Below are 19,492 nucleotides of genomic sequence, written 5' to 3' on the forward strand. Positions count from 1 at the left end.
ACGACGGCGCCCGCCGGCCTCGCCCTGGACGGGCAGCGCCAGAGGTGAGTGGGGTGGTCAGAGCCGTCAGCCCAGGACGTTGGGCCAGGGGGGCCTAGACTGTCGCTCAGGATGCACGGGTGAGGGTGACCCGAGCCCCATCAGCGCAGGATGCAGGGCTTGGTGTGACCTGGACCCCATCAAGGTGGCCAGGGCCATCAACCCAGGATGCAGGGGCCAGGGTAGCCGGGACCATCATTCCAGGACACAGGCGTTAGAGTGATCTGAACCCCATCAGCCCAGGTCGCAGTATCATGGTGAACTGGGAGTCCATCAAGCCCAGGACACAGGTGTCAGGGTGATCTGGGGCCCAACAGCTCAGGATACAGGGGTCAGGGTGACCTGGGGGCTAGTAAACCCAGGACACAGAAGTCAGGATGGCCTGGGTCCCAGCAGCATATGACTCAGGGGTGGAATGATCAGGCACAGTCAGATCCAAAATGCAGTAGTCAAGGTTGGGGTGACCTGGGTCCAACAGCCCGGCCACAGGGGTTGCAGTGATCTGGGCTGTCAGACCAATTCAAGGGACAGAGTTTGGGTGACCGAGGGCTCTGTCCAGGGTTTCCTCAGATTTTGTCAACTCCCACATATGGGGTTAGAATGCTCTTAATGCTCTCAGCCCCTGGATACGGGTTCTTCTCTACCTTGGGGAGTACCCAGAACATGGGCCTCAGGATTCCTTCAGTCTTTATCAGCCTCCAGACCCAGAGCCTTGTCAGCTCTGGACACACCCCTTCCGCAGTCCACTTTATCAGTGCTCTGGACATAGGGACCCCAAACATCCATTTTATGCCCGGCCACGTGTCCATCTTATGACTCCCGCCCACATGCTAGGGTCTTCCCCACACTTGTTCATCCATTCTCAGAGCCTTCTGCACCCATCCAGACCTCCCTTCCTCTGTCCATGGCTGCTGGACTCTGCAACCCCATACCCCATTGCCTCTTAGTTCAGCACCCCTGGGCCTGCACTTACTCCCTGCCCTGACTCCATTTGGGGAACAACCCAGAACAGCCCCTACCCCTGAACTCTGCTCCTCTAGGCTCTGACCCCTGCCCAGATGGCCCTGATTGCCTGATACCCTGTGTTCTTTCAGAGAATTCTGCCCCCCAGGTGACCCTGTCTCCCTGGCCCCTTCTGAACCCTACAGCTCTCACTCTGAGGAGTGACTACAGGAGTCAGGCCTGGCTACCTCTGGTCCCTTCTGAAAGACTGCTTCTTGGTCCTTCACTGACTGCAGGACAGAGCCCCTGCTGGGCAGCCCCGCCAGGAAGTCCCTGAACTGTGCAGGGAGCCCCTGGTCAGGGTTGGCATGGGTGGACTCAGGGCAGAGGCAGCTCTTCACACTTGGAGGTCACTGGGCAGGCCCCTGGGCAGGCCTTGTGATGGTGTTCCTCGGAGGTGTTTGGCTGAGGAGGTTGAGTCCAGAACCTAGCATTGTTCCCAGGCTCCCAGCCTCACACCCAGCATGTTCAGGAGGCCAGAGGATGAGCCTGTGCTCGCTGAGGCACCCCCACTGTGGCCATTCCGAGGGCTAGAGCCTTTCCACCAGACCTTCACCCAAGGTGAGCCTGGCCACTGCCAGGGGACAGTTAGAGGGACCAGCTGGGGCAGCAGATGGACTTGCCCTGAATGTGATAGCTAAGCACATGCACATGGCATGCCCAGTGACTCTGCAGCCCAGCAGGAGGCCCTGTGAGGGCCCCAGGGAAGGCAGCCCCCTGCAGCCAGGCCCATCTCTGGGGTTGGCACAGAGCTCCTTCCCCGCTCTGGCCATGGGCACACCTGCACTGGGAGCCTTGGGTCCCCTTCAGCCTAGAATTCACACACCCTGTGAACACACTAGCAGCCCATGGGCCAGTCCAGGGAGCAGGTGGGACGCCAACACCAGAGTGCGGTCACTCCAAGAGCTGCCCCTCCTCATTCTCCAGCCGTTCAGGTGGAGGTTCACCTCCCTGAGGCTTCTGGAGAGTGGCCACTTCCCCCCAGCAGGCCAGATGTGCTGTGGAGGGATGCCTCTGGTCTTGGCCAGGCCCTCCAGCAAACCGTCCCTCCCTCCTCAGCCTGCCTTCAAGTCTCCACTGGGATGTCCTTCCTGCACACTGCTGGGCCCACTGTGGCAGAGTCTCCCCCCTTGTGCTCTGCTGCTGAGTTTACAGCCCTTCCCCTGATGAGCAGTGGCCCCTAGGAAGAGGACCATCTGCCCTCCTTTACTCCCAGGCCTGTTGCTAGGGAAGGGAGCTGTGGCCAACCTGGCTAAGGAAGCCACTGGCCGCTGGTTAAGTCCTGGAGGCAGCCCTAAAGTTCGTGTTGTGAGGGTGGCATCGGACCCAGCTCTGGGGACCCAGACTCAAATTCTGTCTTCACCTTTCAGTAGCTCTGTGATCTCCAACAGCTAAAGGGGCCTCTCTGAGCCTCAGTCTCCTCCTCTGTGAGATAGGTTCACATGAAACACCACCTCCCTGAGGTAGATGATTCCAAGGGCTCAGCAAGGTACAGGACAGCAGTCAGGGCAAGGCAAGCAGGGCCTCCCGCTACAGCAAGGCTGCCAGGATACCTCTGTGTCTCAGTCTTCCAGGAGGTTGCGTTTACACTTGGCCCTCAGCAGTGCCTGCTACGCCAGGGACTCACCAGAACCTTTGTTTTCCTCACAGAACTCCTAACACTGTTTATTCTCGGTTTGGGCAATTCGACTACTCCATGCCCGAGAGCAAGCTGCACCCCTGGGCTCCCTCACGGGGTAGAAGCAACTGTTCAGGGGCCCTGCCTGGCAGCCACCTCACCCCACGCTTCTGTCCAGATCCTTTGAAAGGCCTGCGTGGGTCCCCTGGGCATGGCAAAGGCCCACCGACCACAGCTTCCCACAGCAGCAGTGGCCTCCTGCTCCAGCCTCCAGGGCTGGGCAGAGCTGGAGTCTCTCTGGGCCCCCGAGCGTCCTTCCTGCCTCTTCAGCTCCGAGCTGCCTCTCCCTGGGTGTCCTCTTCCCGCCTCCTCCCCTCCCCAGGACCAGTTGTCCTCATCTTAACTTGATCACAGCTAAGGTACGAGGCCTTGAGCTTCAGCATATCTTTCTGGAGGACTAAGTTCAACCAAAACAGCCCTGGTTACTGCCCCTCACAAATGAGGGATGAAGGGTGTCCCCACAGGCAAATGGCCTTCTGAAAATTGCAGCCAGATGTGGTGGGTGCAGCCTTGAGCCAGAGGCAGCTGTGCTCCAGGAGCAGGTCCCCTCTGGGGAGAGGCCTGGTGGCCGGTCCCCTCTGGGGAGAGGCCTGGTGGCCTCTGCAGGCTGCCGCAGGCCAGGGCCAGCTGGGAGCATCTGGCAGTCAGTGCCTGCAGTTGGTTCACAGCTGACTGGGGTTTCTTCTGCCCAGCTGGAGCCCAGCTGGAGGGGCAGCTGAGGCTGCAGCCCAGGGGCCTGGCCCTCCTGCCCCACTGCAGGCCTTTGATGGAGGCTGTGGTGCTCCAGGCCTCTGCTGGGAGCTCTGGAATGGGAGCTTCTGCTATGCCTGGGGCTCAGTGGGACAGGCACCCAGACCACCCACCCATTCGACAGATGTGTGCAGGGGGCTCTGATGTGCTAGGCCCACTTCTCGGGCCAGGAAACAGTGGTAGGCAGGCCAGGCACTGTGAGTCCCTGGCCAGGTGGTCACGTGCCACTGGTGTTGGTGACAGTGCAGGGTGAAGCGCATGGCCTCTGGAGGGCACCCATGCTCACTGAAGCACATCTGCAGCCCCGTCATGTGCCATCCCAAGCTGAGTCCAGCCCACACTGAGCAACCCTCCACTCCCCTGGCTCCTAACGGGGACACAGTCCTCCTTCTCAGAGAGGTGGCCCTGCCTTGGCCTCTCCTGGGCATCTCTAGCCACAGCAAGGAAGCTGTCCCACAGGAGAGCAGCAGTTAAGGAGCAGTGGTTTCTCTGCTCAGCACCCTTGGGGAAGTGTGTTGGTAGCAGGGGTTGGCCACCCCTTATTCTGGGGACATTCAGGGGTGGGGTCGGGAGGTCTGCTAAATGGGTGGGCACACCCTGCCCTCTTGGCCTTGGCAGCCTCCCTCTCACCTCAACCCCCGACTCCAGGCTGGTGGCTGCCACAGGCAGGGAGTGCCAGCAGACCCCAGACTCGTTCCTGTAACTAGTGGAGCTGAGCCCAACAGGGCGAGTGGGCGCAGCAGGCTTTGGACTCACCAAGACGTCAGAGGCAGGAGGTACGCTTGGTGGCCAAGGTGGCAGAAAACCCCAAATACTCTTGTCGGTTTGTTTGTGTGTATTTAGCATTTTTTAAGTTGAGATGTCAACAGATGGGCATGGCAGGGTGACCGTGTGGCTTGTGATTGCAGTTTCGTCATCTGGGCAGGGGCCCCTCATGGCCGCTATTTGCTCCAGAGAACAACCCCCAGAAGATTTCCTGGGGCCCTCCTTGGCCATCCCCTCACCGACTCTCTGGTGTGTGATACCATGTGACGTGGCTCTTTCTGCCCCAGTCATGTCTTTGCTCACTGCAACTGGATGGCCCGTGTGTGTGTGTGTGTGTGTGTGTCCGTCCGTGTCCGCCTGCCCTTCTGCTGACTGGTGTGCACTGCTCCCAGTGGGGCCAGTCCAGTTCAGGCTGCTCTGGGGCAAGCAGTCCTGCCCTGTCCCCTGGATGTGGGTCTGCCGGAGGGGCTGGGCCCTAGACACTGGCCCCTGCTTCCCCTCTTACTGGCTGTGTTACCTCAGGCCAGTTGCTGCCGGGCTCTGTGCCTGTGTGCCCACGTGTAAGCTGAGAGTGAGCACGCTGCCTGCCCAGCAGAGGTGTGAGGACCGGGTTTACACATGAGTGCTGTGGAAAGTCACAGACAGAGGGATCTGTGGGGCCAGCTGGGAAGGCTTGACAGGCTGCCCAGAGAATCCCTGGAGTGTCCAGAAAGCGGCAGGAGGAGCCAGCCAGGCAGCAGAGGTCAGTGTCTGCCTACAGCTCCTCTGCAGGCCACCAGGGGCCCTGGCTTCCGCTGCCACTTCTGCAGGCCTGCAAATGAGATCCCAGGCGCACTGGAGTCACCTGGGCATCACTGGGTAATTACCTAAGAGAATGAGCCTGAGGAAGCCACACAGGAATGGCCCTCACGTTTCACCTCAGCCGGCTGCTCCCCAGCTCCAGGCCTGTGCATCCAGCAATCAGCTAGGCACCTCCTCAGGGCAGGCCCAGCCCCTCACCCAGCATGACACTCACCATCGGGCAGTGCTCAGAGGGCATCCCATGCCTCCTGGGTGTCTGCTGGGTGTCTGCCAGACATGGTTTGGCCTGCAGCTGGGCTCCACTGTCTGAAGAGGCCTCTGGGCCCCTCTTCCCCTCTGCCATCCTGGATGGCCCAGCCTTTCCTGGACAGGCTTCCCAGGCCAGGTGTCTAGGGCCCTGGCCAGGCTGGCACCCTGCCCGCCACGAGCCAGAGCAGGCGGATGCACAGACTTCTCTTGCGGTGGCCAGTGAGCGGCTCCCTGCACTCCCTGGGTCTGCCTCCGTTCTCAGTCCTGGTTTGTCTTCTGGCAGCCTTTGTCATCTAGGAGGCCCACGTCACTACACAGTGAGAAAGGAAGCCTATGCATGTGGGTCAGGGTGACAGCAGGGGCCCACCAGGACCTGGACACTCTGCTGTGTGACCTTGTGCCAGCCTGCATGCCACTGCCACATGATGTGACTAATGTCCTGGCCTCACAAGTGTTGGTGTGAAGTGGTGGCTCTGTCCCTAGCGCCAGCGCCTATGTGGTGAGGGTGTGGTGTGGGCCTGCACTCCAGGATGGCTCTGCCAGAGTCAGAAGGTGGCCTGAGCATGCCAGACCTCGCTCAGGTCAGGGGTCCTGCTGGGAGATGCTGCGAGGAAGGTGCCGGCCCGGCACCCGAAGGCTGCAGCTCCCATGAACTCCCTCTCCCTTCCCCAGGACTTGGCCTTGGCTCACGCTTAGGGAACAGCTCCTGCTGACAGGTGGACACAGGCCCACCCTGCTGGGAAGTGCACACCCAGCAGTCCTGCAGGCAGCCCCAGGCCATACAGCACAGGCTACAGAGCACATCAGCCACTCTGGGTCAGCAGTCAGTGGATAGGTGGACCCTGTCATGTCTTAACACACAGCCGTGATGCACAGTAGGTGCCCAGCTGTTCTGAATCTTGTGCAGACAGTGGGCTGAGGCGAGGTGAGCTCACAGACCATCTCAGGCCCAACTCCACCATGTGGCTTCCTGCCAGCTGGGTTAGTCAGCTGGGCTGCTATGACAGCGCCTCCACCTGGTGGCTTGAACAACAGACAGACATCCGTTCCTCTCATTCTGGACTCTTTGAGGCCAAGACCATGGTGTGGGCAGGGTTGGTATTTCTTGGGGCCTCCTCTGCAGCCTGTGGCCTCTCATCCCTCTTGTTATGTTGTGTCCTGATTTTTTTTTTTTTTTTGGTACCAGGCACTCGACCACTGAGCCACATCCCCAGTCCTATTTTATATTTTATTTAGAGACAGAGTCTCACTGAGTTACTGAGCACCTCCCTAAATTGCTGAAGCTGGCTTTGAACTTGTGATCCTCCTGCCTCTGCCGCCCAAGCCCCTGGGATCACAGGCATGCCAGTCTGCATGCCACTGCTGTGCCCGGCCCTGGTCTTTTCTTATAAGGACATCCTTCAGGTTGGATCAGGGCTCGCTCTAGTGACTGGTTACCCTCATCATCTCCTTAGAAACCCTGTTTCTAAATGCAGTCATACTCTGTAGTTGAGGGGAACACAGCTCAGCCCCCAACACCCCAGAGCATATTAGGGTCCGTTTCTCCTGCTCGGCTCTGGGTGCTGTCACTGAAGGCCACAGGGCTGCAGCCTGCACAACAGTACAGACACCATGCAGGGCTCTCGCCTTTCTGCAGCTCGTGTCTCGCATGTCAAACCAGTTGTTCCTTTTGTGACCAGAGGTTTGTTCTCTTGTTCCCATGCACTTTTCGCCTAGCAGCACCTCTGTCCCCTTGCAGCTGGCTTGAGGTCTGCGTGGACCCTCATCCAGTCAGAGACCTGCCTCTCGAGTCTCCACTCTGGCTTAGGTCAGAGGGCAGACAGGCTGGGTCACGTGTCTCCTGCACGCGTGCAGGAGTGCCCGTGTCAGTGTGAAGTCTTTGGTCCTGCACAGGAGCTCCCCATCAGTGCCCTCTGGGGAGATGGACGTGGGCAGCCCCAGGCTACAGAGCCAGCAGGTGCTACAGGAGCTGACAAAGCAGCCCTGCAGGGCCTTCTAGCTCAGTAAGCCCTCTGCCCCAGCTGGCCCCAGACCCTGGAGAAAGACGTGATGCTCTGTAGCTCCTCAGGCACAGGCACAGCAGGTCAGCGTCCAGCACTGAGCAAGCCTTAATGGCATTCTGTCACCTCACTGCCAGTACTGTCATCACCAACAACACCACAGTCACCAATACCATCACCAACACGTCATCACCACCAATTCAGTCAACACCAGACCATCATTAACAACACCATCACCACCAGTACCATTGTCACCATCACCACCGTCACCTGCAGCACTCACTCTTGTCATCATCTTGACTGGTATGCTTCTCCTTATAATGCTGTGTGGTGTGAACCATAAACCGCACTCCAGAAACATTGGGTGCCCAGCATGTTCGCCATGGCTCCTGGGACAAGGACAGGAGCAAAGCTTTGCAGTCTCAAATAGACCTGGGTTCAAGTCCCAGCTTTGCTCTCTGCTGCATGGGCCTGAGAGCCATTTGATCTCTTTGCGTTCCTGTGCCTACGTCAGGAAGACCTCCAGCGTGGTCCTGCGCACCTGGGGGACAGCAGGTGCCATGTCCTGGCAGGAACAAGTATGCGGCTCAGCCCTTCACTTATGGAAAATTTCTGGGGGTCCTGGAGTCCAGGCAGGAGGGTGTGGCTCATGTATGGGTCTTCAGATTCTGTTTAGGGGCTTAGCTTTCCCCTTGGGCAGAGCCTAGAATCTCTGGCTCAAGGAGCCGTCCTGGGACAGCAGTTCCTCTAGGGGCCTCCTTGGGGAGTCGTCAGGCAGGAGTGCCGAGGGCTGGCGCGTGCGTAGTGGTACTCAGTGGGCCCAATGCCCCGGGACACAGGGTTGCCAGTCCAGGGCTCTCTCAAAGTGGGACAAGCCCAGCCCACACTGGGAGTGCACCTGACACCAGGTGTGCAGTCTACACAGGGAGGTGGCTGCAGCACGGTCACAGCATGACCCTGAGAATTGCAGTGACCCCGTGTCAGGACAGTAGCACATTGGCCTTGGGAGGAGGATTATGAGTGATTGGGTGAAAGGTTTTTAAATGTTTGCTTCTCTATATTTTCTAGATTTTTCTTTTAAAATATATGCACCACTTGTTTAAAAATGAAAGAATAGAGCTGGGGATATAGCTCAGTTGGTAGAGTACTTGCCTCGAATGTACAAAGCCCTGGTTCATCCCCCACACCACAAAAAAAAAAAAAAAAGGAAGAATAAAGCTAAAAGTAAAGCCCCTCACGTCGTAAGCCTAGTGCTTGAGAGCTATGACAGAGAACTTTGGGAGGGGTGGTGCCCAACTTGGTGCAGCCTCAGCACTGACCCCGGATGTCTCTGTCCTCTCAGTGGGGCCCTGGCTCAGACTGCCCTGGGGCAGACCCACCTGCCTTCCATGAGGTCCTTTCCATGTGCTGCTTGGCCTCTGGGAGCTGCGTTGGTAGCTTTGCTGTGAGCCCCCATCTTCCTGTGAGGTCCAAACATTCTCCCCTGTGAGGACCAGGAGGTCACTGGTGACCTTGACAGTCTTGGTGCAAAATTATGACCATGCAGGGTTTCTGAGATCTCCAGCTTGTGAAGCCCCGTTCCCAGCACCTGGTGCAGGGAGGCCACCTTCTCAGAGCCCTCTCGTGTGCCACTCAAACTCTGCCTCTGCATCCTGGCTTCTGGGCATAGGCACTGGGGGCCAGCAGTGAGTACATGGCCCCTGCCACATCCCCTGGGACTGCTGCTCCTGTAGAGGAGGCAGGGAGACCCATTACTGATGTTGCCACCAGACGTCCTGTGCCCACAGGACAGCACGGTCCAGCAGTGCTGAGGGGCAATGTACAGCTAAACCCTAAAGTCCAGGAGTACAGGGCCACCAGCCGAGCTGGAAAAGAATGTTCCAAACCCAGGACTAGCCCTGTGAGGCCTGAGCCAGGTGGGGGTGCTCCTGCGGGAGCAGCTGTCTGTGAGAGGGCTGTGTTGTGCCTGGTGGTGCCTCTGGGCTGGGCCACAGTGTGGGGCCTGCCCTGCAGTGAGGAGGGGCAGGCTCCCTCAGCCCCAGGTGGCCCCCACAGGTGGAGCACTTAGCACCCTCCAGGGCCCGGAAGCTCAGTGTGACTTGTTCTGTTTACAGAGCCTGCCCAGCAGGGCCACTCCTCCCTGGCAAGGAACCCAAGGACTGCTCCCTCCTCCTCCTCTCAGGCCCTCAAAGCCTCTTAGCCCAGAGGTGTGTGGCCTGGCCTCTCCTCACCCCACAGCGGCTCTGCCCTGCACAGCTGCGGCACCAGCTCTGCCTAGGTAGCACAGCTGTCAAGGTGGCCCTGAAGCCTGTGGTGGGTCCTGAGGCTGCACTGTCTTCTTCGCAGGCGGCGAGTCACGTCTCAGCGCTGCTCCCTTGAGTTTCTGGAAGATGCAGTGGGATGTGCCTCAGTTCAGAGGTAGGCATCCTACCAACCCCTGGGATAGACAGGGTTCCAAGAGGACAGGAGTGACCTGTTTGTTTACCTGCAGGACCAAACACGCATCTGGATCACCAAGACACAAAGGGCTGAAGAAGACCCACTTCATCAAGAACATGAGGCAGTATGACACCAGGAACAGCAGGTGACGGCTCCAGGGCCCAGGCCAGGGCAGCCAGGTCTAGCCTATGGTCCCTGGAGGCCAGCTGCAGGAGACCAGGCTCCTGTCCCTATGCCCACAACCCATCCCATGACCATTTAGAAGCAGACACCTTCCCCTGTACCCACAGAGCACAAGCAGGTGTCCCTCCTGCCCAGAGAGCCCACTGCACAATCCCTGGGGAAGAGCCTCCAGGCCGACTCACGCCTTCAGGAAAAGAATTGAAGGGAACACTAGAAATGCAGAAATAGGCTCAGCGCTGAGATGTGTCCCGAGGCGGGGCTGGTCATATTTGGAAGCACATGGGGAGGCTGAACTGCCCAAAGAGTACCAGGCTGCTCCCCAGGAGGATGTGTACCACCTGCCCTGACCCAGAGGGTCCCAAAGAGCTCCCCTTCCCCCGGAGGCCACCTTTGCAGCACTCCTGAGGCACCATAGCCATGGTGGAGATTTCCCAGAAGACAGTGCACAGGGCAGCTCCAGGCAGACCGAGTGCAGAGCTGCGGACCCCACTGGGAGGCACCCAGTGCAGGGGTCCGAAGTTGTGGGAGCAGCTCTGTCTTCCCTGGAGCCTCATGTTGCAGACACTTCTAATGCAATTAAGCTGTCTCTGCTCAGGACCTCATGCCTGGCTTCAAGTGGACCTTCTGCCTTTACAAAGGAGGCCTGGCCTTCCCTGAGGCGGTGTCCTCTGCCTGCCTGTTGCAGCCCTGCCCACACTCCTGCAGCAGCACCCAAGGGAGGGGTGCCCTGTTAAGCACATCCTAGGGAACGGGGAGCTCGGCCTGGTGCTGAGGTGCAAGATCTGCTGACCCAGGCCCCAGCTTCCTGGGCTGAGCCCCCTTGGGCGGCTGGCGCCATCCCCTCACATGGATTCAGGCAGAATGGAGTTTTCCTTTGGAAATGCCCACAACCCTGGAAAGGACACTGCCCGGCTCTGACCCTGCCCTCCCCACAGGATCGTGCTCATCTGTGCCAAGCGGTCCCTGTGCGCAGCTTTCTCAGTCCTGCCCTATGGAGAAGGCCTGCGGATCAGGTGAGCACTCACCAGCACTCTCATCTGGGCAAGTCTGAAACCCCAGCACAGACTGAGGTGCCAGCTGGGCCCTGGATGTGCAGACCCAGGGTCAGCATATCCACTGCTTCCAGAGCTCAGGAACTCTGGCCATTTTGGGTCCTCCCAGAAAATGAGGATTGCACCTCTAAAACTTGACCCACTTCAGCAGGTACTCTCCCGTTCTTTCAGCTACAGAGTATAGGATGGCCACATGGTTAAGACAGGTGGGTGCCCCTGTAGCCAAGGAGACCCCCCCTTTAGTGTTCCGGCTCATTTAAAAAAAAATACTGCAAGTAACTGGTAGTTCTTTTTTTTTTTTTTAATTCATGAATAAGCAGGTCATAAATTCTGACCATACAACTCTTAAGAAACCTCCCGAAACAGAAGCAGAGACCAAGACTAGGCCCTTCTCTGTGTCAGCTTTCCAGGGTCCCCCATATCCCAGGGTGGCGATGGGATAGACTGCTGTCTTTTGTTTTGTTTTGTTTTTAGTACCAGAAACTGAACTCAGGGGCACTCGACCACTGAGCCACATCCCCAGTCCTATTTTGTATTTTATTTAGAGACAGGGTCTCACTGAGTTGCTTAGCACCTTGCTGTTGCTGGGCTGGCTTTGAACTCACGATTCTCCTGCCTCAGCCTCCTGAGCTGCTGGGATTGCAGGCGTGAGGCACCATGCCTGGCTTCTTTATGTAGGTTGCCTGTGAGGTTCCTGTCCCTCTTGCAGACAGTTGTGCCTCCTTGTGACTAGTCCAGGCAATTGTGTCCTGAGCACACTTCAGGGAAAAAGGAAATGGCTGTTGGGTGGGGAAGCATGATGTGTAACTCTGGCATAAAAACAGTTGGCAACAGGGAAACTTGTGCCCCAGTGGAGAGGCTCCAGTTCTCAGGGTCCAGGCTGAGCCGCACCGAGGGCTGTGGCTGCAGGTGAAGGGGTGGCTGAAGATCGTGCTGAGCTGGGTCACTGCCACCAGCACCCAGGTGTTTGATAATGTCTGAGCCGGGGCAGGAGCCAGGCTCAGCCGGCCTGACAATGAAAGCCTGGGGCCATGCCTCCTGGCCATTCCTGTGCACTTTTCTTCTGACAAGAGGGGCGTGAGCACCACTGTACAGATGGACGGGTGTGCTGAGCTGTCAGTACTTTGTGGGCCCAGCTCCCACCCACCACCAGCCACAGGTAGCAGGGCCACAGCCCCTCCCCTTCTGTGCTTTGCAGTGACCTGAGGGTGGACAGCCAGAAGCAGAGGCATCCGTCTGGTGGTGTTTCCGTTTCTTCTGAGATGGTGTTTGAGTTGGAAGGTGTTGAACTGGGAGCAGATGGAAAGGCAAGAGCCCCAGGGCCAGCCAACGGCCAGCACAGTGAGGGCTGGGTGGGCAGGAACAGCCCTGTAGCCAGTACCCACAGAGGGACATGGGAAGGAGAGTGTGGGGAGTGGGCCACCCAGCCCTGGGGAAATGACCATGCCTGTCAGCAGATGCCCTTCTAGCCAGGCCTGAAAAATGACCTGGGGTCAGCCAGGCATGTGCTGCACTGCCCCTCTGCAGCCCAGACTCTCCATACTGTCTGGCCCTACCTCTGGGCCTGTAGGCTAAGGCTAAGGGTCTTCAGAGGCAGGGGATGTCACATCACTACAGATCCAGACTAAATATGGGAAGCTGGTGGCCTGAGACCACCAGCTCTGGGTGAGCCAGTGGCATGGTGCCCACAGCTGCTCCCTGGCTCTGAGTTGGGCTCCTTCTCTGTGGCAGCTCAGGTGCACTACAGCGTGGAAAACAACTCATTTGCACCTCTGCTCTCGGGAAGCAGGACTGAACCCCAGTGTGACTGCTTTTCCAGGTTGTCTCTTATGCAAAGTTCCTGTACCCTACCAACGCCCTGGTCGCACCCAAGAGTGACAGCCACGGCCTGTTGTCCCAGCCTCGGCCGAGCATCCCCCGGGCTCTGCCAGGGTCAAGACATAAACCTGCCACTGCCAAGTCGGCACCAGCTGGCACAGAGCTAGGTATAGTAGCCTGTCTTCCCACGGCACAGGGGAGGCAACAGCACCAATAGGCCACACTCAGGCCGGAGCTCATGGCAGTGCCAGGCTGCAGAGCAGGGCAGCAGAGCCTCTCGGGGGAGAGGAGGCTCCAGGCTGCACACAGCTCTGGGCTCTGCCCAGGCCAGGTGGGGAAGAGGCACCCTGCCCCAGGCTGCTTCAGGAAGGGACCTGACCTCTCAATGTCCCTACAGGACACCTGTCCCTTTAACCTGGGCTGGGGACAGGGAGGGAACTAGGGCCTGGGGACCCTCTCAGACCCAAGGTACTTGGCTGTGATGCCTCTCCTGTGGACTGGACAGTTTCCACACAGACTCTGGTGGGTCAGGAGCTGCCTCTACTTACAGGGAGTGACGTGGGAGATACCCTGGAATATAACCCCAACCTCCTGGACGACCCGCAGTGGCCCTGTGGAAAGCACAAGCGGGTCCTCATCTTTGCCTCATACATGGTGAGCACCTGCCACCTGTGGCCTGCAAGCTGCCCACCTCAGGGCACATGGGTGGGCTGTGGGCAAGCCACCCTGGCACCTAGAAGCCCCAGATAGCCAGCCCACAGGGACCTACCCCACCTCAGAACACCAACAGCAGCAGGAAAGGGACCCAGGCCATAGACAGGCAATGTGTAGGGCAGGCCAGAGAGCCAGGCTGGCCATGCTCACCTGGGGTCAGCCCTCAGAGACTGGCAGCTGGGGCCTCCCCACCAAGGACAGATGGGCTCTTCAGCCATTTCATTCTCGGAGATCCAGGTGCCCCTCTAAAGCTCCTCATGTTCATGTGTGCAGACCCAGGCTGTGCCAGGCTACCCCAAGGTGGGCTGGCCCTACCTGCTTCACTTCTGTTGCAGACCACAGTGATAGAGTACGTGAAGCCCTCAGACCTCAAGAAGGACATGAACGAGACCTTTAAGGAGAAGTTCCCTCACATCAAACTGACATTAAGCAAAATCCGGAGGTAAGGAGTGCCAGGCAGATGTCCCAGCCTGCTCCCCAGTATAACCCCAAGGGCACGTGGCATAAGCCGTGGCGGCTGCCTCAGCAGCATCAGAGCCTCTGCCCTTGGACACGTTCTCTCCCACCAGTTTGAAGCGGGAGATGCGGAACCTGTCGGAGGAGTGCAGCCTGGAGCCAGGCACTGTGTCCATGGCCTACGTGTACTTTGAGAAGCTTGTGCTGCAGGGCAAGCTCAACAAGCAGAACCGCAAGCTGTGTGCTGGCGCCTGTGTGCTGCTTGCAGCCAAGATCAGCAGTGACCTCCGCAAGAACGAAGTGAAGCAGCTCATTGATGTGAGTAGGAGGCCCTGCTGTGGTGGCCCAGACCAGTCCAGCCCCAGGAGCTAGGCCATGCTGGAGGGAGGTCTGCCAGCAGCTTGCCTAGTAGGTGGCTGACACCCAGTCACTGCTCAGGTTGGGGATGTAGTCCTGGGGTTAACCTGTTGAACCTCTCTCCTTCACACAGAAGCTGGAAGAAAGATTCCGATTCAACAGGCGAGATCTCATTGGGTTTGAGTTCACGGTGCTCGTGGCTTTGGAGCTGGCCTTGTACCTCCCCGAGAACCAAGTCTTACCTCACTACAGACGGCTCACCCAGCAGCTCTAGGCCAGGCATGGACGTGCAGGAAGGCTGCTGGGCAGAAGCACAGCCCTTGGCCCAGGCATAGGCCAGCAGTCCGCCCACCTGCCCCCTCCCAGCCCACGCAGCTTCTCTTATTCTGGGTTTCCATGGAAAAGCATGTCACTTTCATTCCAAAGTGCACCACACCTCCAAGGATGTTTTGAGAGGTTTCCTAGAGTATTGCACGGACAGTGTGGGGGTGTGGCGTTTCTCATGTGCCTGAGATGGGCCTGACACCAGGACCTGTGGTTTACGTCACATGGAGGTGAATCCAAGTTCTGGCCTCTCTTTCACCTTGCCTTCCTTGCCAACTTTCACAGCCACAAGCACTGGAGATCTGCACGTCAGACCTCATGTCACACCTGAATTGCCATGTCTAACTTACTAAGCATACATATTGGGTATTACGTTTTCCCAGAGGCACCTCCCAGCGTCCATGCCCACTGGCCACTGCTTCCTCCAGAACTCCCCATACTTGTACAGGCAGCTCTTGGTGCTGAGCTGAGCCAAGGGCAGACGCCTGGTCTGTTTTGATCTTTCTTTTTGACTCAGACCTGTTTTTGAGCTTTCATGTCACTGTGAAACCCCATGCTGTGTCACATATCCAAAGGGATTGGCAGACCTCAGCCCATCCCATGCCAGGACCACCTGTGCCTCTTGCCGGGAACACCTGTCTATCCATGACACTGGACCGTGAGGAAAACTGCTGGCTCTTGATTCTCCTAAGCAATATTGTAACAGTGAAAATGTTATTTATTATGACTTGGGATTTGGTTGTGTGGGACTTTTAAGGGAACAACTGGGTTCCTTCCATGAGGTCTGCCAAAGGTGTACCCCAGAACCATGCTTGACCCTCAGGCAGGAAGGCATTGCCACTGCAGAGCCCACACCCTCAGACTCAGGAGGTCAATGCCCTTCCTTCCTAAGCAGAAAGTAGATGCTGTCTCGACCAGTGCAGCCTGCTGTGCCAGAGGGCCATCGCTGTCCCTTCTGTGCAGGTCTATGCTCAGAGCACAGGGCCATCTTCAGCTTTTCCAGGTTCAACATTCTTGCAGAGGACCATGTACTCCAGTTCCCCAGGCTGCTGCCCAAGAACACTGAGCAACAAAGAAAGGCCATCTTCCCTCACAGCCCAGCTGGCCTCAAACACGGCAACTGTGGCTGCTGGGCAGAAGACTGTCTATCCCATAACCTGTCACCAGCAGGGACTAAGAATTCTGTTCATAATGCCTGTGTTCTTGCAGAAAGGAGACGTCAGTCCACTGCTGGAGGCACCCAGTTCCATACCCACCCTAGGAAAGGTACAGCACAGCTGACCACCCCAGCTGAGGAAAAGGAATGGCTGGAGGTCACAGTCAAGGCCAAGGAGAGTCCAGAGACCTTTTATCCACCAAGACTACAGCCTGCAAACACTGGACCTGGGCCCCACCAACTCTGAAAAGCACTGATATTAAGGAAATGGCTGGTAAACACAGTAGTAACTAGGTTTGTGTATTTATGTCATGAGACTTAGTCATTGACCAAACTGGTGTGTCTGAAGCCCTTCCTTCTGTATGTCCTTTTCAACAATGCCCAGAGCTACTGCCATGCGGTACCCAAAGCTGCTGCAAAAAAGCCAGTACTTAAACCAAACAGCTTGAACCTGTAACCTTTTAGCCCAAGTCAAGTCTGGGCTGTGACCAAACAAAGCCAGACCTGGTGTCATGTCCACACCCCGCAGCAGTCCTGGATGTGAATGTGTGTACACAAGTATCTGACCTCAGAATGTTCAAGTTTATGTCACAGATTGTTTTCAAATGGGTAATGTATTTGTTGAAGTAAAACTTGGTTTTGCAACACACTTCAGTTTCTCCTTTCAGCTAACTACATACATTACTCATCCTAGTCACCCATCCACAGCGAAGGGCCTGTTCCAGGACCCATAGGGACAGAACAGACCCACACAGGTGGCTTTTCATTATTTATTTATGACAAATATTCTGCATCTCCAATTCTCTCCAGTCAAAAATTCCTACAAGAAAACAAAGCCAGTATTAAACCATGTCTCTGGTGAAGTCCCTGGGCCACTCCATCCACATGCAACAACTGCCTTACTTTGAGACGATGCAATCTGCCTTAGCCAATCGGAGAATGGAGTCATCGGACTCACCCTTTAAAAAAAAAAAAAAAAAACACTCAAAGAATGTTTCCACCTGAGCTGGCAGGAAGTTCTGCATGCCTCGTCAAACCCACATTTGTGCCCAAAAACCAGCCAGGAGAAACGCGCTGGCAAGCTCCTAGCCACTGAGTCCTTTCTCAGAGTCGTCCTTTTCCTGGGCTCCAGGAAGGACAGGATCCAGCAAACCTATTCCACGCACAATCCACCAGCCTGAGGCAGAAACCACCGTACACTCATAAGGTCCAGGCCGAAGCACACAGTGCTGGGAACGGGGACCGTGGCAAGCCACGCCGAGGGAAAACTCACCATCCTGCGAATGGCCCCGCAGATAGCGTAAGTCTTAAACTGGCCGTTAAACCTGCCGGTGACCTTGTCCACCTGTTAAGACATGGAAATGCCACTCACCTGGGGTTTGGAAAGCAATGCACAAAGCTAAGCCCAGAACAACGTCCCGAACCGGGGTCCCCCACGGGACAGGCCTTGCAAAACCCAGCTCACCTCGGCCACGTTTATCTGGATGGACGCGTGGTCCTTGGCACCAATGATGCGGTTGCTGGCGGAGCTGCGGGGAACGGGTCGCACAGTGAGCGAGCGGGGCCGCGGGGCACCGACCGCGGCGCAAGGGACGGCAAGGGGCAAGGGCGCTCACCATTTCCGCGGCACGTACAGGTCCACGAACTCGCCAGCGTCGTTCTGCATGCTGAAGCGCGCCTGCGGAGCCACCGCGCGGCCGTGAGGTCGGCGTTCGGGCCCCACCCGGCCCCCGGCCCCGCACGGCCCCGGCCCGCTCGCCCACACCCCTGCCCCCGCAACGCCCGGCCCCGGCCCGGCCCCGGCCCCGCACGGCCCGGCCCCGCCTAGACTGCAGCCCACACCGCGAGGCCCACCTGCTGCCTCCACCACGAGCGCGAGAGCAGAGAGGAAGAGACACGTGCCCCGGCAGCGATATCGGCGGTGGGCGGGGTCCCGGCGAGCGCTTCCGGGTCGGCCACCGCCGCGGGTCTGCGCGTGCGTCCTGCGGCGCGGTCTGGCACGCCCCGCTTCCGCTTCCGGCCTCTCCCGCGCTGTGAGTGCAGCGATGAGGGCGAGGTTGGTTCCGGCCCGCGAGCTGGGCCGAGGGCGTCTCGGGACGCGGGCCCTGCCGGGTCCCCCGGGCGGCAGGGGCAGGCGGAGTACCCGAACCGAGGGCCTCGCGGCGGCCTGGGCCTGAGACCCCAGGACGGAGAAGCCAGCGCCTGGAGAATCCGCGGCCTGGGCGGGAGGAGCTCTGCCCGGACCGGGGCAGAACTAGGCCCACAGCCCTTGCCCGGTACCGTCATCGCCGCCTCGAGGACCTCCTTTCCTAGCTGGGCGCGGTGGCACTCGCCGGGAGTCCCAGCTACTCGGGAGGGTCCCGGGGCCAGCCTGGGCAACTTAGGCTGTGTCCCAGAGTAAAGAGTGGGGCAGGGTGCCCGGTGGTAAAGTGCCCAGGTTCAGTCCCCAGGACCTAAAAAGGAAAAGCCCTTCTCCACAGCAGTGTGGACTGAGAAGTGCTTGTGCCAGGCTCTCCTGGCGCCCGGCCGTTAATGAAGAAAATGGGAAACTCCCAAACTGCAAGTTGCATCCCAGAGTCGCCCACCCCAGACACCCTGGAATCAGGGCCAAGGCCTGCCCTGGCCCTCAGCTCCCACGGGCTTTTCACCAGTTTCCCTCAGATCATACTGTTGAGGGCCCTCCCAGAACCACCCTCCTTCGCATGCTGATCGGCCCAGCATGGAACTGTGTACCTGAGGTCCTGTCCTGCAGGTCCTCTCCTGGACCTGCTCACCCTGTGGCCCTGTGCCCAGTAGGGCTGCAAGGCCTGATGTTGATGGAGTGCACCAAGAACTCTCAGCCTGAGGCAGCATCATGACCATTGTGAGAGAGTTTAGCACCTGGGGTTGGTTGGATCTGAGCTGCAAGGTCCCCATTCACACCTGGAAACCACGTGTTGGTGGTGTCTGTCTGCTGGTGCTTTCACTGGACTACAGCCTGGAGTCAGAAGTGATTGCCCTCTGGGAGTCTTGATTTGTGCAGGCCCTAAAGCATGTGCTCTTTCCAGAAGTCCAGCACCTGTGCAGAGATGACTTGGTGTTTTTTTTGCAGTTGCAAATCTGCAGTTGGCCTGCCCTGTGTCTAGGTTGGCCCAGCAAGGCCTGGGGATCAAGAGAGTGTCTAGCTAAACAGCCAGAGATGCGGCAGCTAGAGTGCCAGAGAAGAGATTGGCAGGATGAGGACCACAGAGCCAGCCGAGAGCTGTCAGCACAAGGCTGGGAAAGAACCATCCTAGCTGGCCTGTAATCCCAGCAGCTCAGGAGGCTGAGGCAGGAGGATTGCAGTTCAAAGCCAGCCTCAGCAACTCAGCGAGACCCTGACTAAATAAAATACAAAAGAGGGCTGGAGATGTGGCCTGGTGGTAAAGCACATCTGGGTTCAATCCCCAGTACCTCCAAAAAAACATTATAAACTTAAGGGGCACAGTATCCAGTGGACCACTGGACTGGACTGGACCTGTGCCCATCAACTACACAGGAAAAACTCAGTCCACAAGGATTAGGTAGAGCCTCAGCAATGGAAAATAATCATACCTGTCAAATGGTAAAAGCAAGACCTCAAAGGGTCTACTGTTTGCAGGTAACTTGACTGTGTCCCAGAGGGAAAAAAAAAAAAAAAAGCTTAAGAGGGGCCGGGGTTGTGGCTTACTGATAGAGCACTTGCCTAGTG

General features: G+C 57.9%; 2 protein-coding genes across 5 annotated transcripts; one reads left to right on the forward strand and one right to left on the reverse strand.

Moving 5' to 3' along the window:
• Positions 1-6: 6 nt before the first annotated feature.
• Positions 7-16,432, forward strand: Cables2 (Cdk5 and Abl enzyme substrate 2). Of its 4 annotated transcripts, none has more exons than XM_015478580.1 (10): positions 7-44; positions 9,631-9,702; positions 9,776-9,868; positions 10,842-10,919; positions 12,157-12,265; positions 12,778-12,943; positions 13,327-13,430; positions 13,826-13,932; positions 14,060-14,264; positions 14,437-16,432. In XM_015478580.1, exons 3-10 carry the CDS (start codon positions 9,840-9,842, stop codon positions 14,575-14,577), a joined length of 939 nt encoding a protein of 312 aa, XP_015334066.1. In that variant the 5' UTR covers positions 7-44; positions 9,631-9,702; positions 9,776-9,839; the 3' UTR covers positions 14,578-16,432. The 4 variants fall into 4 exon arrangements, with proteins under 4 accessions (XP_015334066.1, XP_048666655.1, XP_048666656.1 ...); XM_048810698.1 differs by lacking the exon at positions 7-44 and adding an exon at positions 7,333-7,340 and having other exon boundaries at positions 9,681-9,702; XM_048810699.1 differs by lacking the exon at positions 7-44 and adding an exon at positions 7,333-7,340 and having other exon boundaries at positions 9,681-9,702; positions 15,837-16,432.
• A 107-nt stretch (positions 16,433-16,539) lies between these two features.
• Rps21 (ribosomal protein S21) lies at positions 16,540-17,738 on the reverse strand. The gene is made up of 6 exons (XM_015478592.2): positions 17,638-17,738; positions 17,400-17,461; positions 17,249-17,312; positions 17,057-17,128; positions 16,687-16,742; positions 16,540-16,603 (listed from the first exon to the last, which is right to left on the reverse strand). Exons 2-6 carry the CDS (start codon positions 17,447-17,449, stop codon positions 16,594-16,596), a joined length of 252 nt encoding a protein of 83 aa, XP_015334078.1. The 5' UTR covers positions 17,450-17,461; positions 17,638-17,738; the 3' UTR covers positions 16,540-16,593.
• Between the last annotated feature and the right edge of the window lie 1,754 nt (positions 17,739-19,492).

The sequence above is a fragment of the Marmota marmota genome, unplaced genomic scaffold (assembly GCF_001458135.2).
Source record: "Marmota marmota marmota unplaced genomic scaffold, marMar, whole genome shotgun sequence".
In the NCBI taxonomy this organism is placed as follows: domain Eukaryota; kingdom Metazoa; phylum Chordata; class Mammalia; order Rodentia; family Sciuridae; genus Marmota; species Marmota marmota.

Coding starts and splice junctions, on each gene's coding strand:
- Cables2 (XM_048810698.1), top strand. Junction 10,920..12,156: donor GGAGAAGGCCTGCGGATCAG/GTGAGCACTCAC, acceptor TGTGCTTTGCAG/TGACCTGAGGGTGGACAGCC. Junction 14,265..14,436: donor AAGTGAAGCAGCTCATTGAT/GTGAGTAGGAGG, acceptor TCCTTCACACAG/AAGCTGGAAGAAAGATTCCG.
- Rps21 (XM_015478592.2), bottom strand. CDS start 17,449: ATGCAGAACGACGCTGGCGAGTTCGTGGACCTGTACGTGCCGCGGAAA. Junction 17,129..17,248: donor TCCAGATAAACGTGGCCGAG/GTGAGCTGGGTT, acceptor ATGTCTTAACAG/GTGGACAAGGTCACCGGCAG. Junction 16,743..17,056: donor GCGGGGCCATTCGCAGGATG/GTGAGTTTTCCC, acceptor TTTTTTTTAAAG/GGTGAGTCCGATGACTCCAT.